Below are 15,929 nucleotides of genomic sequence, written 5' to 3'. Positions count from 1 at the left end.
ATAACTTGTCAAATGACAAACAGAAAACCCTACAGGACTTTATAAAAGTTAGTCTCATTTCGGCATTCATGGGACCCCAATACACATTTAGACAATATGATGCTGGGGCCCCAATTCTTCGTATTGTTGAAATATATTCTTACTAGGCCACAAACAAAGGGCCCCAAGTAGAACTTTATAGTACTGTTAGTTTCATTTTAATAATGGGACCCCAAGACTACGTTCAATGCTGGAGCGCACCGAACTCTGGAAACGGAACAAACTACAACGAGTAACTATGTTCCAACACAGCAGACATGTTTTATCTTACTTTCCATATTATTCAATATTTATTTTATATATATATAATATTTAGAGAGGGCCCTGACAAGGATCCCTGCCCTCCTGCCCTGGTCTGGATATATGTATGGGTTGAATTCGAGCGTTAGTGAAGTTCATTAATGCTACGTTCAGTAATTTTATCTACACTTTGCACCAATCGAGAGAAAGAGTTGGTCACTCTGTTCTTCCTTATTAGCTCGCCAATTCTTAAATTGGCTAAAACGTGCTGCCTGACAGAACTCGCAGAACGAGAATGAAATGTAGTAGCCTGACGAAAGTTTAGAACTTTTGTTAGTCTTAGTCAAATGCTTTGAATAGGAAGCATTACATGACTACGTACGTCCATTCATAGTGGCCAGGTTGTGTGTGTCTCATTTTATCAAGTGGAGATTTAACTCTGTAGGTTTTTCACTATGCAAGCGGTTTGTATTTTCTAATTGCTGGTCTCATTTAATCATTAAGGACCTGATTGCTTCATATCAGCAGTATAAGTGGCGTATATTGGAAGAATAATACTAATTGACGTACGAGGGTTGCACCGATAGTTTCGGGAAAATGATAGAATGCAAGGACATCTAAGTTCCATGTGTCATCCCTTCAGATTAAATATGAGTATTCTACTTGAGCCACTTCTCTCCGTCACTAATCGTAGTAACTACGGCATGAATTATTCTAAAGGGTCTTTTCTAGTAAGATGGTGAAATCGGCCCTTGATCCAAATTTGGTCGCTATTGACCCAAAAGGTTGCCCTTGACTTAAAAAAAACACTCCCCTTACCGAATTATCGTATCATACGTGCTCAAAATTGAATATATTTTTAATTTTGGTGGGGGTGTTCGACAAATTTTGAAAGTTTCACAGATTGTAGATACTATCTAAATGTAAATGTTCATTTTATTTTCAAAACCATCGATGCGTATTGAAAATTTCAAAAAATTGTAGGAAAACAATTTGGGGGGGGGGGGGGGCGTCGATGATTTTTTGGTTAAAAAATTTGTTATACCCTTAGGTACAACATATATTATTTTTCGAGACCTGAAAGTGATGGCAACATTGTCAAAAAGAAATAAAACTGAAAACAAACGTTTTTCGCATAGTTTTCCTACCATTTTAGGGCCCTCAAGGTCAAGGCCCCTTCAAACAATCCTTTGTCAAAGTTCACAATTTTCGATTCTCTTGTGCCCCTTCCGCTTCTGTCGTTCTTCGGCTCCTTTGATTGTGCCAATTTCGGAACAGAAACCCCAAATATATCTCCGCAACAGTGCTTTCAATTCAACAGACTCTTGCACAACAAAGTTACACACAGCTCGCGGTAGAGAGCGCCACTGGTGCGGCCAGTGAAGCAAGCACTGATAGATACGAAGACCGACGCAACTTCCTTGTGTAAGAGTCTGTTGAATTGGAAGCACTGTTACGGAGATATATTTGGTGTTTTTGTTTTGAAATTGACACAATCGAAGGAGCCGAAAAACGACAGAAGCGGAAGGGGCGCAAGAGAATCGAAAATTGTGAACTTTGACAAAGGATTGTTTGAAGAGGCCCTAACCTTGAGGGCTCTAAAATGGTGGGAAAACTGCGAAAAAACACGTTTGTCTTCAATTTTATTTCTTTTTGACAATGTTGCATCACTTTCAGGCCCCCAAAATAATATATGTTGTACTTAAAGGTATAACAAATTTTTAACCATAAAATCAGCAACGTGTCCCCCCAAATTTTTTTCTACAATTTTTTGAAATTTTCAACACGCAAAAAAACTTAAGAAAATACGGATCGATGGTTTCGAAAAAAAATGAACATTTACATTTAGATAGTATCTACAATCTGTGAAACTTTCAAAATTTTTCGACCACCCCCACTAAAATTTAAAAAAATATTCAATTTTGAGCACGTATGATACGATGATTCGGTAAGGGGTGGGGTAGGTGGTCAAATTTTTTTGAGGTAGTTTTAAGTCAAGGGCAACCTTTTGGGTCAATAGCGACCGAATTTGGATCAAGGGCCGATTTCACTATCTTACTAGGAAAGAACCTTTTACTAAAATAAGATATGAACAAGGAAAATTATGATGCAGTATGCAGAGTAATGGGGAGCAGGCATTTTTATTATTTTTTTTTAAATAACATATAGATGTACATGAAACATATCTAATTACTTCAGTTTTTTAAAAGGTAGAAAAGAATCCTGTGAATAATTTCAGTGGCACAAAGCTGGTGCCAGCTTTCAAATAAAAGGATATGGGAAGTAGGTTCAGGAGATCAGTTACGATTAAGTATAGGAAAATAAGCTTATATTTTCCGATATACTCTGAATCGCTGAGAAAGTGGCACAAAGCAAGATACCGTCCGGAGCTCTTCTGAGGAAGGAAAAAAAAAAAGTCAAGGAGCTTGTTCCAAGATCTTAATTGCTGAAATTGAGCATTTTATTTCAAATAATATTTTTTATTTAGTAACAACTTGGTAGTGTTGAATGTATATCGTAAATACAAGGTATTCGAGAAAGAACGGTGGAATTTTGAGGGGCTGCTGTGCAGGAGAGATGGTACGTGGTGGTTAAGTGATACACCATTTTGTTTGGCAACTCAAATAGTTTATTTAAGACAAAAACGAGTGCAATTGTAGCGAATCACTTTATTGTGACAAAAGATGTTAAAATGCGTTTCCATATCATTATATTTCTATATGTGCACTATTCACAACACGACACACGTCCAAGCTGTAATCAATAATTTCTCACCAGACCCTGTCGAGCATGTCTGGCCTACCAGTGTCAATTGGCTCGTTGATTCGTGCTTTCAGTTAGTTAACATTATTGATTTTAACTCTGTACACAATGGCTTTGATAAAAATTTAATACCCCACAAGAAGAAATCCAATGGTCGAGGTTTCTTGGGGAATGTGTCCTTGACATCCGAGTCTTTTATCTCCAAAAGTAACATTCAAAGCACGTAAAACAATACGAACAAAGGGAGAGGCTGCCTCATCATCGTGCTGGAGATTATTTTAAAGATAGATGCTTCCATCTGGACGTGTGTCGTGCTGTGAACGGTGCACGAGTAGAAACATACTGACATGTAAGTTCCACTTAAATTTGTTTTCGGTCTAATATACTGTATTCTGGTAGCATTGCATTTGCTTTTGCACTGAATAAATTACTTTAGTTTCTAAACAAAACAATAAATCATTCAACTACCCTATCGCCATCACTCGTGCACAGCGGTGCCACGAAACTCCACTATTTTATTTTCAAACACCCTGTATATGTGGAAACGTTTGTGTTTTAATTCTATTTTAATTAATGGATATACTGTTTCTTTTGTATCAGGGGAGTAATAGTAATTGAAATGCTGAGAAAGTTTGAGGAGATTACAGGAAAGAAGGTTCATCAGCTTTTTGATTACATATGTGGAGTCAGTACGGGTGCCATATTGGCATGTCTCTTAGGTAAGTTGGGACAGTAGAGTAATTTGTGATCATTTATTAACATGATCATTTTTTATTATTATTATTAAGATGATTCTGCTTACAGAATAGTAATAACATTTAAATTGTAATTACTAGTTTCCAAATTGACTCATTATAATGTGGCTTTCCTTACTCTTCTTCAACTGCGGGATTATGAAAGACATCTATATTAAATTGGAATCGAAATTACTATTCGGGTTTTACATCAAATGTACAAAGATGAACATAAAATGTTGTATCTGAAACTACAGAGAGTCACCAATTTATTAGTCTGTGAGAAATCCATGTAAATTTCGTATGCTCTTACAGTATTCTAATTTGTTGCCTAAGTGGTATTGAATAGTATAGTCACTCCATAAGATTACATTCCATCAATATTCAGTAAACCTGATGACTGCCATCATGTGACTAAATCCATATAACTTAGCTAAACGAAACTTATGGATTTTAGAGTTGTGCTGACTTCTTCTACATGTGCGTTTTTGTGGTTAAATTCGCATTTCATTCTTCTGTTCATTTGGTACTAATCATAATTATTCAGTTATAAAATTTTACACACCTACATCGAAGTACTATCATCTTTGCAATTATAATTAACGAACTTGTGTAAACTGCTCACTATCCTCGACAAACAGGACTAAGCAACATGCCAACAAACAGACTTATAAAATTATCAAATAATTGAAGGATTTAAAGTAGGAACGTGCTCACAGATTTTCTTTTTTCATCTTTCGCGTAAAATGTACCGTAATTCATTAAACCTAGCAAATAGTAAAAAAATGGGCCAATAGTCAGAGGATCCTTGAATATTTGAGGAAGATAAATATAAACCCATTGAGAGTAAACGAATAAACATCATTGTTAACTTTCTGTTTTCTAGAATTTACGAAATGGCACTTAGAAGCTGGATCCTTCAAAATACAGTAATGCTCTAGTAATTTAACTAATAGGATTGAATTCGGTGTAGCAGTTACCAAAACTAAACTTTGAAGTCCTAACTAAAACTTTAATCTATTGAAATAAGCAATCAGTTTCCTACTTTTACCTCTAGTGTACAGAATGAGTGACAGTACAACATAGCCGTAGGCAGTTTCTGCATTCCTTTCCAAGATTTCTCATGCACTTCTAAGCCACTTTCAAGAAACTCGATAGAGCACGGAATAAATACATCATTTTAAACTATAATACACACTTACAAATGTTACAGTATTGTACTTACTAATTTTTGTAATCGAGGAGCAGCTACATTCTGCGGAGAAGTATTCAAGATGTGTATTGTTTTAGGTTAAAATGGGTAAAATACAGGAAAATTCGTTAGAATATTAGCAGGTGTTCCTACGTTATGTTTCTGCATACTAATTTCGGCAACTTAAGAACTATTGCCCTTCTCTCTAGCCTAGTGACTAGTGGATGTAACTTTCGGTGTACAAGGTGCAGGGTTCGATTACTGGTGAGGATCACTGAACGCGCTGTAGTGGTTCAGATTCCAAATTGTAGGTCTTATTCTACATAGCCTAGCTGCTAACAAAGGACGTGAATACAAATCAGCGAATCTGTCAACAGTTGAAAACTGGTACTATATGAGACGAGCCCTACTATTTTAAAATGAAGTCAGAACCACTACAAAGGTTTGTATCCAAGGCAAATACCCCCTTTTCCCCCAGGTATCGAACGTGGAACCATGCGCGTCAATCACGAAGATGCACTTCTACGAAGCAAGAATTTTCAAAAAAGAGCATTATTTTTAGCTTAAAGGAGGTACAGTGAATTGTTCGCCTGCAGATCAGAACAGTAGATCCTTGTTGAGTTGTCAGTCTTTGGTTACTTTGAATTCAGAAGAGCAGAATATGCCGGAACAAATGAGGTAATGTAGAATAAATCCTCAGGATTTCGGAAGGGAAACGGCACAAAAGTTATAATGAAGATTTGGTTAGAATCGAGACGGGTAAGACTTAGAAAAGGGAAAAATTGGAAGGGGTTTCGACAGGAGTGTTGTCCTTCAGCATTATTCAATATATGTTTACCAGAATAAATGAAGAAGTTGGACAAACCATGTTCCACCGCATAATTCCTAATCTGACTAATGAAAGAGTAAGGTTACCAAAATCTTCCTTGGGGACCTAAAAAGTGGTTGGGCAAGTTCTTAGGATAGTAGGGAAATGTTTTTTAAGACAACTGCTCCAATTTCTATCCTTATTAATTTTAATAAATTACATTGGCCCGCCTAAAGTTTTTTTTTCTTTGTTCCCCTCGTAAACAAGTTTGCACATCACTAATTTAAGTAATGAGGATGGTGATTTGATAGTAAGTAGAAGGGTTAAGTGTATTAGCTTTACAAATGATGCGACTCTTAAATCAGAAACTGAAACGAAAATTAATATGTTAAATATTTGAAGAAAGTTTGAAGAGTAGTGACTGAAAATAAATGTTAAAAAAACGATAGCAGTAGTGACAGATTTGCGTAAAGTACAGAAGTTGGAGGACAGAAAATAGAACAGGAGACTAAATTTAAGTACTTAACTTAGATAATAGTCATCATCATCATAGGTGTTCTGTCCTTACTGGCAGGTCACTTGTAGCAGCTGAGAAGCTTCAATGCTCACGGTCCTCCGCTACCCTCTTCGTCTTCACATATGATATTTCTGTTTTTATATGATCCATTAATTGTAGTCTCCTTCGTCCTCTGCCTTTCTTTCCCGCCACCATACTCTCTATGACGTCCCTCATGATACAATTTCTTCATAGGCAATGTCCCAACCAGTTTCTTTTCCTCTTCTTAACAATATCTAAAAGTTTTCTTTTCTCCCCCACCATTTTTAACACCCACTCATTCGTTTTCCGCTCGACCCATCTAATTCTTTCCATCCTTCTCTACACCCACATTTCGAAGGCTTCCAGTCGTTTTTCATCACTTTTACGTAATGTCCACGTTTCCGCTCCATACAGTACAACACTCCACACGAAGCATTTTATGAGTCTTTTTCTCAATTCTCTACTCAAGGTCCCACAAAACAGACTTTTCTTCCTCCTAAAGGCTTCTTTCGCCATTCCTATCCTTGCTTTTATTTCACGTTCGCACTTCATATCATTACTAAGAACACTACCATATATCGAAAACTATTCAGTTGTTCTATTTTCTCCCCTCCCACTTTTATATTTGACACAGACCTCTTCGTTCCAATCACCATGGTTTTTGTCTTTCTAACACTTATTTTCATCCCAAATTCTTCAAAGCCCATCCTCAGGTTTTCTAACATTTTATTGATTTCCTTTTCAGATTCAGCAACAAGCGCCATATCGTCTGCATTCTACCTCCTACCGAAATATTTCATCATCATGTAAACTCTTTTTCACTATCCCTTCTAGATAGACATTAAATAGTGTTGGCGAGAGGCAGCATCCTTGTCGAACTCCCCTTCCAATTGCACTCTCTTCCTTCAGTTCTTCCCCTATCCTAACACTTACTTGTTGGTTCATGTCTTCGATCTTTCCATTCCAACCCTATCTTCTTTAGAACTCCCAACAACAATTCCCAATTCAGGCGGTCAAAAGCCTTTTCTAGATCGATAAATACAACACACACCTCTTTCCCTTTTTCTATAAATCTTTCACCGATCACCCTCAATATCCAATAGTATCTGTTGTGCCCTTACCTCTTCTGAACCCGAACTGCTCTTCCTTAACTTTTTCATTTGTTCCATATAACCTTCTGTTCAGTATTCGGAGCAGAGTTTTAGCTGCATAAGACATGAGACTAACAGTTCTATAATCCTCACATCTCTTTGGGCTCGATTTCTTAGCCATCGGTATCATGATAGTCTTCAGGAAATCTTTTGACCACTCCCCTGTCTCATGTATTTCATTGCATAGTCGGAACAATTCTTTCTTTCCCTTGTCTCCTATATTTTTAATGAATTCGATTGATATATTATCTATCCCGGTTGTCTTTCCATTCCTAATCTCGGATATAGCCTTTTCAAACTCATCCCGAAGAATACTAAATCCTTTATCATCCTCGCCTACTTCATTTTCTACTTCAACATTTAGGCTACACGGTCTCTCCCTACTCTCATATAAGTCTTCCACGTATTCTTTCCATCTTTCTATGTAGATAACACTAGATAATAGTAGTAATAGTGAAAATCTGAAATGTAAAATGGAAATAAAAACAGGAAGAAACTATGAAAGAAATGTCCATCGTGAAGGAAAGAGTTTGTGGGATACTGAATTAAGAAAAAAATACCAGAAAAAGTTTCTTGACGAGCATTATGCTGTATGAAGCAGAAACTTTGACCTTACAAAACAGTGCCGCCGCCTCTTCCCCCCTCCAGAAAAACAAGCGTTTGAAAAGTGACTGGAAGAAAGGTTAGGTGGGGAGGAAGTTAGGTGTATCAATCATGCTAAAGGCAGTAATTCTTACTACATATTCAAACAAAAATACAGTATCTGAAAACTATAGTATATGCAATCTTCTAAATTTGCAGCATTTGGCGCGATAAAAATAATATTTAAGAGGATGTGCTGATAACATTAATATTGAATTACGCAGTGTTTTGTTTTAAGTTTGTTCATATATATATTCTTTATTTACAGGGCCTCATAAGACAAATTTGGAACAGTGCTCTACTATGTATAAAGAAATAAGCACGAAAATTTTTACCCAAAGTCGCTTCTGGGGGACAAGTAATTTAGTGTGGACTCATTCCTATTACGATACAAACATGTGGGAGAAGTTACTTAAACAATATATTGGGGAAGTCCGGTTGACGAAAACAGCGAGGGATCCAGAGTGTCCAAAGGTAAGTGTTATCGCTGTGTTCAAGCTTTTGAGGTGGTTTGATGGAGGTTTGAAGTCCTTTTTTAGCACCAAGACTATATGATAGATAGGATCTAAACTACATTAGCTCCTGCAGAAATCAAACCTAGTTCTCTGGGTTACAATGCTACTCACATTGGCTGCTGTGCTGTATCTCCGATGGCTCACAGGAAAATCTATTCACGTAAGTTAAAAATATGGAACATAATTGTAGAATTACAAAATATAATTCATGAAGAAATACCATGTTTTCATATAATTTAATAATGTATGCACAGTTGGACCTTAGAGAAGTAAGAATAACCTGTAGCAACTGGGTATGACTTTGCGTGTAGAATTAGAGATCAGTTAAAACGGAGAAGCAATTCTTTTTAAGATCTTGATGATACTAGCCATTCAGAATTAAGAGTTTCATTTATTCTTGTTACTGCTAATGCATTACTAATAGGGACACCTACAGCCGAGCTTTAGGGCGAAGGTGGCATCCATGAAATTTTCGGGCGAACATAATTTTTTATTCGAAATGGCATAATTGAACTTCAATTATGCCTCGATGATGCTTTTAAGAACTGCAAAAAAGTTCTGAAATTAAATAAAATTTAGGCTACAAAGCAAGTTGTCTTGGTTTTGACACCACCTCCGATCTCCTCTACTACTCCGGCCGCGGTGCCTGAGTGGTAGAGCGTTCACCTCTGGTATTTGGGGTTCCTGGTTCGATCCCCGCTCAAGCCAAGTGAACATCATGGTGGACAAACACTGTGTGCGTGGGTTTTCTCAGGGTTTTTTCGTTTTCTCCCACTTTCTTCATTCCACCATTTCATTCATTTATAATTTGAATTTGAATTTAGTACAATCTTACCAGTTTTCACTAGTATTTACCGTTCATCTTGAAACTCCTTTGTTACTAAAAGAAATGGAACATACATGCTGTCCACCAACTGTGAATGTGGATTAACTTTCTGTAACCATCTCACATTTACTCTACTTTCATTCCAAATCCAATTCTTGATCTTTGCCCCATAATTTTCAGTACTTCATACATCATGCCAGTTTTCTATGGTTGGTGTCCCTAATCATTGCCCATTTCTTCTTACATCCCATATTTCATAATTACTTTCTTTAGCTTTCAATTTATGTATTGAAAATATTTTTAAAACAATAATGATCAGTAAATTTTTGGATATCCTGTATATTTGTTATATTTGTTGTGCAGTTAAGTTTCCAAGTATGAAATCTTGATACATAGTTTAGAAGATCTGTATTCAATTTACAAGAATTATAGATTCTGTAGAATTGCAACCAAAATTCCTATGCTGTTCAAAAATAATGTATAGAGTGATCTTAGAAAGTAATTTCTTTTCGATAATAAAGTAGGCTGTTTTCTGAAATTAACCAATAGAAATATTGACACTAGGAGATTACAGAATTAACAGGATGTCTATTAATACGATAAAATATTGGTTGCGATTGTAACTGTACATATCGATTTTTACAGAATTTTCTTCATTGTATTTTTCCAGCTGGCAGCAGTGTCAACTGTTGTGAATCAATCTCAAGTAATGGCGCATGTATTTCGAAGTTACTCATTGCCATACAAAGTGCAGTCTCAATACATAGGCTCCAACAAATACCAGTTGTGGGAGGCAGTGAGGGCATCGGCAGCTGCTCCGTCGTATTTTGATGAATTCAGAACTGGGGATTATCTTCATCAGGTTAGTTTAAAAAAGTAAAAATATTCACAACTATCCTGTACAGTGTTTCTTTTCAGCACCACAGAGGATTTGCAGTACAAACTTAGGTCTGGACCACTACTCGGATTATATCCGAGAATAGTAGCCTCATCGGAAAGCTAACTCCGGACCACGCACATAGAAAGCATGTGTGTCAACCACTTGTTCATTTAACCACCTGTAGAATAGTTGCATTCCTTTAACAGTTTCAGTATCTTTTAACATTTACCGAGTGAGATGATCCACTCATATGGTTTTCATTCTTATAAAAGCGCAGCTAGTTGCAAAACATAAAAATATTATTAATCGTTATATCACGTAATGACACGGAAGAGGAAATACTTCCAAAATTTTGTATTTTATGGAACATAGTTTCAAGGAAACATCCACAGGGTATGTTGGCTAAGATTTGTCACATTTATCGTACGAAAGTGTGTTGTCTCAGAATTTCGTTTGATATTCTCAAACTCCACATAACAAATATCACTGTAAGTCCACTGTTTCTTTTTCCAGTAGCAAAAATGAATTTTCAAAATGTATAGTACTTTTTTCTTGTGGAAACTGCTACTGTATGGGAGAAAGCTACGGCTACTGGAAAGGTGCTAAAATGGAGTCCTCACTGTGTAACAGATGGCAAATGGGAAATTAGGAAAACTGTATGTAATCTGGAATTTGAGGACAAAGATTGTTAAACTTTGTCTTTTCATAGCAACAAGGATAGTTAGTACCTAGTAAAGATTATTATTGACAATTTTTATATGTTGGAAACTTATTTTCTCCCCAGTAAGTCAAGATCTATTTGTTCCCCAGTAATGATCGGAATATACTTTAATGTACGCTTATTAAGTATGTAAGTAGCTGTGAAAGACACAAATTTGTTTTATTATCTGTTCATGCCAACAGTGTGAATCTTCAGCATCATCTTCGACATAGAGTGTAGTAGCCTTTTTTTTCCCCTAGTGACAGTGTTTCTACTCAATAACAGCGATAATTGTTTAAAAAAAAAAAAAAAAGGAAATTTTCCTTTTGTTGCTTCCCTCCTTTAGACATACTTGCAATAATCTGTACACCGTCGGAAAGCTTACTTCAGTACCTTTCGAATGAGAGATAATTTTCGTCTTTACATCAACTGCAGGATGCACTATACGCAGTTACCTGACCCTTCTCTATCGTAGAAAAACAGGGTGAATAGACCATATGTTCATATAAACTTTTTGGCTTAGTATGACCTCACCTAACACATCCCAAAATATATGCACTTCTTCACCGAATACCTTATATATATATATATATCTATATATATATATATATATATATATATATATATATATATATATATATATATATATATATATAATGAGCAAATGAATTAGAGACAGCTGCCGTTCTGAGGAAATGGCGCTGTGGTCGTCCCGGTGAACGTAATATGAGGGCGTGGTACGTAAGAGTGAGGACATCAGACCTCGTATGGGCTGTATGAGCAACAGTGAAATACAGGATGGATAAGACACGAGACCTCGAGGTATTTGATGGCGGCCGAACACATGGACCATTCCATCTCAGAAGTCGTGCAGTTGTGATAATACTCTACCAACAATGAAATCTCTATGGAAATACTTTTAATATTATCTCAAGTTTTGTTTGGAACGAGCGTAGTAGTTTAAAATTTATCCGCTAGGTGGCAGAGTGATTAGTTCCAAGATGGCTACCTGTTGTGCAGAGAGCATTTTTCGTTTTACAGTTTTACGTTTGTTGGTCTGTTGTTAGTATTCAGCGCGAGTTCCGCACAAAATTTCGTAAAGATTCACCATCAAAGAACTCCATACGTAAGTGGTATGACAAATTCAACAGAACGGGATGTATTTGTAAAGAAAAATCGCCCGGTAAGACGTCCACTTCCGAGGCAGATGTCGAAAGGGTTCGAACCAGTTTTCAGCGCAGCCCACAAAAGTCAACAAGGAGAGTTAGCAAAGAGCTTCAAATGCCTCAAACAACTGTTTGGCGTGTAGTGCGTAAACATTTAAAGATGCATCCGTATCGAGTTCAGTTGTTACAACACTTAACACCTAATGATCACACGTGTCGCAAGACTTTTTGTGAGTCATTTCAAGAGTTCTGCAGTGTTGATGATGATTTTTTGGGCAAACTGTTTCAGTGATGAGGCTACGTTCCATGTGACAGGAAGAGTGAATAAACAAAATGTTCGCATTTGGGGAACTGAGAAGCCTCACCAAATCTGTGAAATTGTGCGTAATTCACCGAAGACGAATGTGTTTTGTGCAATTTCATCTTCAAAAGTTTATGGTCCGTACTTCTTTGACGAAGGAACTGTGACTGGGCAAACATTTGTACAAATGCTTACTACGTGGCTTATGCCACAGCTCGAACATGACAGTGCAAACTTCATCTATCAATTGGATGGAGCTCCATGTCACTTTCATCACAATGTCAGAAATTTCCTCAACAACAGACTGCCACACCGCTGGATTGGGCATTCAGGTAAAAATGATCATTAGCTTCTACGTTGGCCACCAAGATCACCGGACTTAACCTCCTGCGATTTTTCTTCTGTGGGGACATCTAAAAGACATTATCTACAAACCCCCTTTACCCCAAGATGTGAATGAACTGAAAGAGCGCATCACTGCTGCAGTGCAAACTGTTGATGCAAACATGTTGAAATGGGTCTGGGTGGAATTGGAATACCGAATGGATGTATGCAGGGTAACAAAGGGGGCTCACATAGAACATTTGTGATGTACTATTTTCATTTTTTTATCACAAAAACTTGGAGAGTTTTAGCATTTAACTGTAAGATTTAAAGCTATTTGAATGATTAATAAAAAAAAGTTATAGGGAGTTGTAATCGTTCACATCATTTTAAATCACGCTATATATATATATATATATATATATATATATATAAAATATATGACCTACCTGCTTGTCACTTTAGAATATATTAATTTCTGCAACCAACATAAAAGTACATTTTTAGAATTATCTAGAAATTATTCCAATATCAGCACAGATGATGTACAAAGTTTTTACATCCAGTAGGTAGCATTTAATTCGTGAATCATACTTTTTCTAAGAAGACTGTCTTGTTTAAGTAGTGGGAAGGTCTAAACAGTTATCTGGAATTTTATTACTATTTTACTTACAGAAAGAATAATGATCTAAGACTAATAATAAACATAACTATAAAATACAAGTATTTTTTCTTTCAAAAAGCTAAATTTTTACTATAGTTTTTGAGAAGTAAGGTATCCACTCTTTTCTCGAAGAATTCCGGAGGAAAGGAGGAATTTGAACAATGCATCCAGTTTAGCAATTTTTAGATGTCGAAGAAAGTGTCAGAAAACAGTGAAATCGTATAGGTAAATCACAAAAATTTGAGACACAAAGGTATTGTTCTTAAAGCGGAATTTGTTTAATACATTGAAGATGACAAAAATGTAGAGGCTATACTCTAAAAGAGGGAGTTCATTATACCTATATTAATGTAGTGCTTATCGTAAATATAGTTCCAACTGTCGTAATACATAAAATCTTGAAACAGAATGGCCCAGTTTTAAATATATATCGCACGTATGCAATTTTATACCTAACGGAATAACTAAATAATTTATTGAGATATGCATAGCGTATGGATTTCTCGAAACTGGATCCTAAGAAAGAGAAACTCTGAATTGCAAGAATACATCTTATAGAAATTGTGTGTGGTTTGGATTGCTTTGATAGTGGAATTCTTCGAGAACTTCGGTAAAATGCATGAAAGGTATGTTTCGTACTTCGCATAATGTTTTTGTGTGGTGCTTAAATAGTATAGTAGTTTGGGGCTAATTAGTAATGTTACTGATTAAACGGATATGATAATATATTAGACACATTAGCTAAAAATAGGACCTCTGATTCTTTTGCTTGCTTACCTGACATGCTATAGTGTTAAGGAAGTTACACTCTAGTGTACAATTAATGAACATCCATAGTGCAATTGTCTTTAGAGAAGGCTTGTGCAAGACATGGAGTGAGTTTGCACATTATTTCTCACGAAATAAATAGTTCATTGAACTTGTTCAGTGGATGCTTAGGAGTATTACAGATTTCGTTTATTTATCTCTGAATAATCTTTTCACACTCAGCTGTAACAGTCTTAATCACGAATGACAAAAATAGGAGTAAAACGTTTGCCCTTCGACTGTAGGAGAGAGCCAAAAGTCCAAGGATTATTCAGAAATCAAATTTTGAAGCGAATCAGTAGTTCGTATAATCTGTTCGCAATGCTGAATTGCATTATTTTGATATATATAATCATCATCACTAGGGAACAGGACTCTACACTAGTCAACGTAAACAGTCCAATTTTATTAGGGTTTTTGCAAAATGAAACACGGAAAAATTCCATGCCATTTTGATTACCAACTTTGCATGACACTATGAATCATTTGCGTCATGCGTTTTTCTCTACTTGATCTGCTTGAAATAGCTGAGAGTTCTATTGGTCAGACTAGCTGATACTGTCATTCGTCCACAGTAAAATGCTAACATTCTGTTCATTACCAAGTGGCAGTATGTTAACTATATTAGCACTAGTCGGCGAGTATTAAACCACATAGTGTACCCTTTTCCTATTTTTTAAAATATTTTTTATAATTTAAGTCAATCATTTGACACAGTATTTTTTGCGGTGTTACTATTTTTGTCCATATTTTTTAGCCCTGAGTATTTGTGAAAGGCTGATGCCTCTTCGGAAGTCACACGTTCTTTGTTACTGTTAGCTTTGCTGGTACAGAGGTATTAATTTGAGAAGTAGTGATTTAGTTACCAAACGGTGAGGTATCCTCTACGCCCCATGGTTGTATTTATACAATCACACTACTTCCCCACGTTCACTAAACTTAAACAGCAGAAGAATAGGAAACATCCAGTGTATGTTTGTGTCTAATATTTTATCGTATCACTTTAGGCGCTTACTTGGTCTTCCTGCAGTTAGCATTTATCTTATTTCTTGTGCTGTATCAGGAAAATCTGTTATAAAGCAATTATGCATTAGTAATGAGTAAAGACAATATAGAACGCAGCAATGATGAAAATATAAAATACTTATCATTTCTTAATTAAATTTTTTCGTAAGAAGAAACGAACAAATCTTTTCCAAGTGTGTGTGTGTTTGGTAATAACTCAGAACGGTGAGACATACATGTCAAGCAGGTTTACATGAAACAGTGCTAGACACCTTGTTTTGACCATCTTTCGTGATTGACTCTACACAAGGTAAATTTCTTAGTACCTGTACTTAAGTTTTGATTGGACTTGACGCGAAAATAGAATAAAATGTGCTATGTAACATTAAATTGTTGAATAAATAAAAACTCTGATTTTCTCATAAACCAACTTAATGCTTATGCTTTAGCAGTTGCATACGTTAATGTAAAATATTGACTGTTTGTCATGGCAATAAAGATTTCTAGATATGATCTTCGTGACAGAATCCTCGATTTTAGTGACGTCGTCAATGCTCTACAGTGTTCATGGAATCGAGTTCTTGGTATAATTTCATATTCCAATTTGACTGATGTATGTCCTGTAATCGTTTCG

General features: G+C 36.0%; 1 protein-coding gene across 3 annotated transcripts in view; it reads left to right on the top strand.

Annotated features, from left to right (window-relative positions):
* LOC145673205 (calcium-independent phospholipase A2-gamma-like) overlaps positions 1-15,929 on the top strand; it is a 92,071-nt gene that overhangs the window by 41,954 nt on the left and 34,188 nt on the right. For all 3 annotated transcript variants that reach the window (XM_081742681.1, XM_081742684.1, XM_081742682.1), the window contains exons 5-7: positions 3,643-3,761; positions 8,376-8,581; positions 10,119-10,310. In XM_081742681.1, the coding sequence (XP_081598807.1) occupies positions 3,643-3,761; positions 8,376-8,581; positions 10,119-10,310 (517 nt within the window). The remainder of the gene's footprint in view (positions 1-3,642; positions 3,762-8,375; positions 8,582-10,118; positions 10,311-15,929) is intronic.

Source organism: Thermobia domestica, chromosome 16 (genome assembly GCF_964235325.1).
Source record: "Thermobia domestica chromosome 16, izTheDome1.hap1.1, whole genome shotgun sequence".
Taxonomy (NCBI): Eukaryota; Metazoa; Arthropoda; class Insecta; order Zygentoma; family Lepismatidae; genus Thermobia; species Thermobia domestica.
Note: the sequence above shows the minus strand (reverse complement) of the source record. Positions and strands in the feature narration are given on the sequence as shown.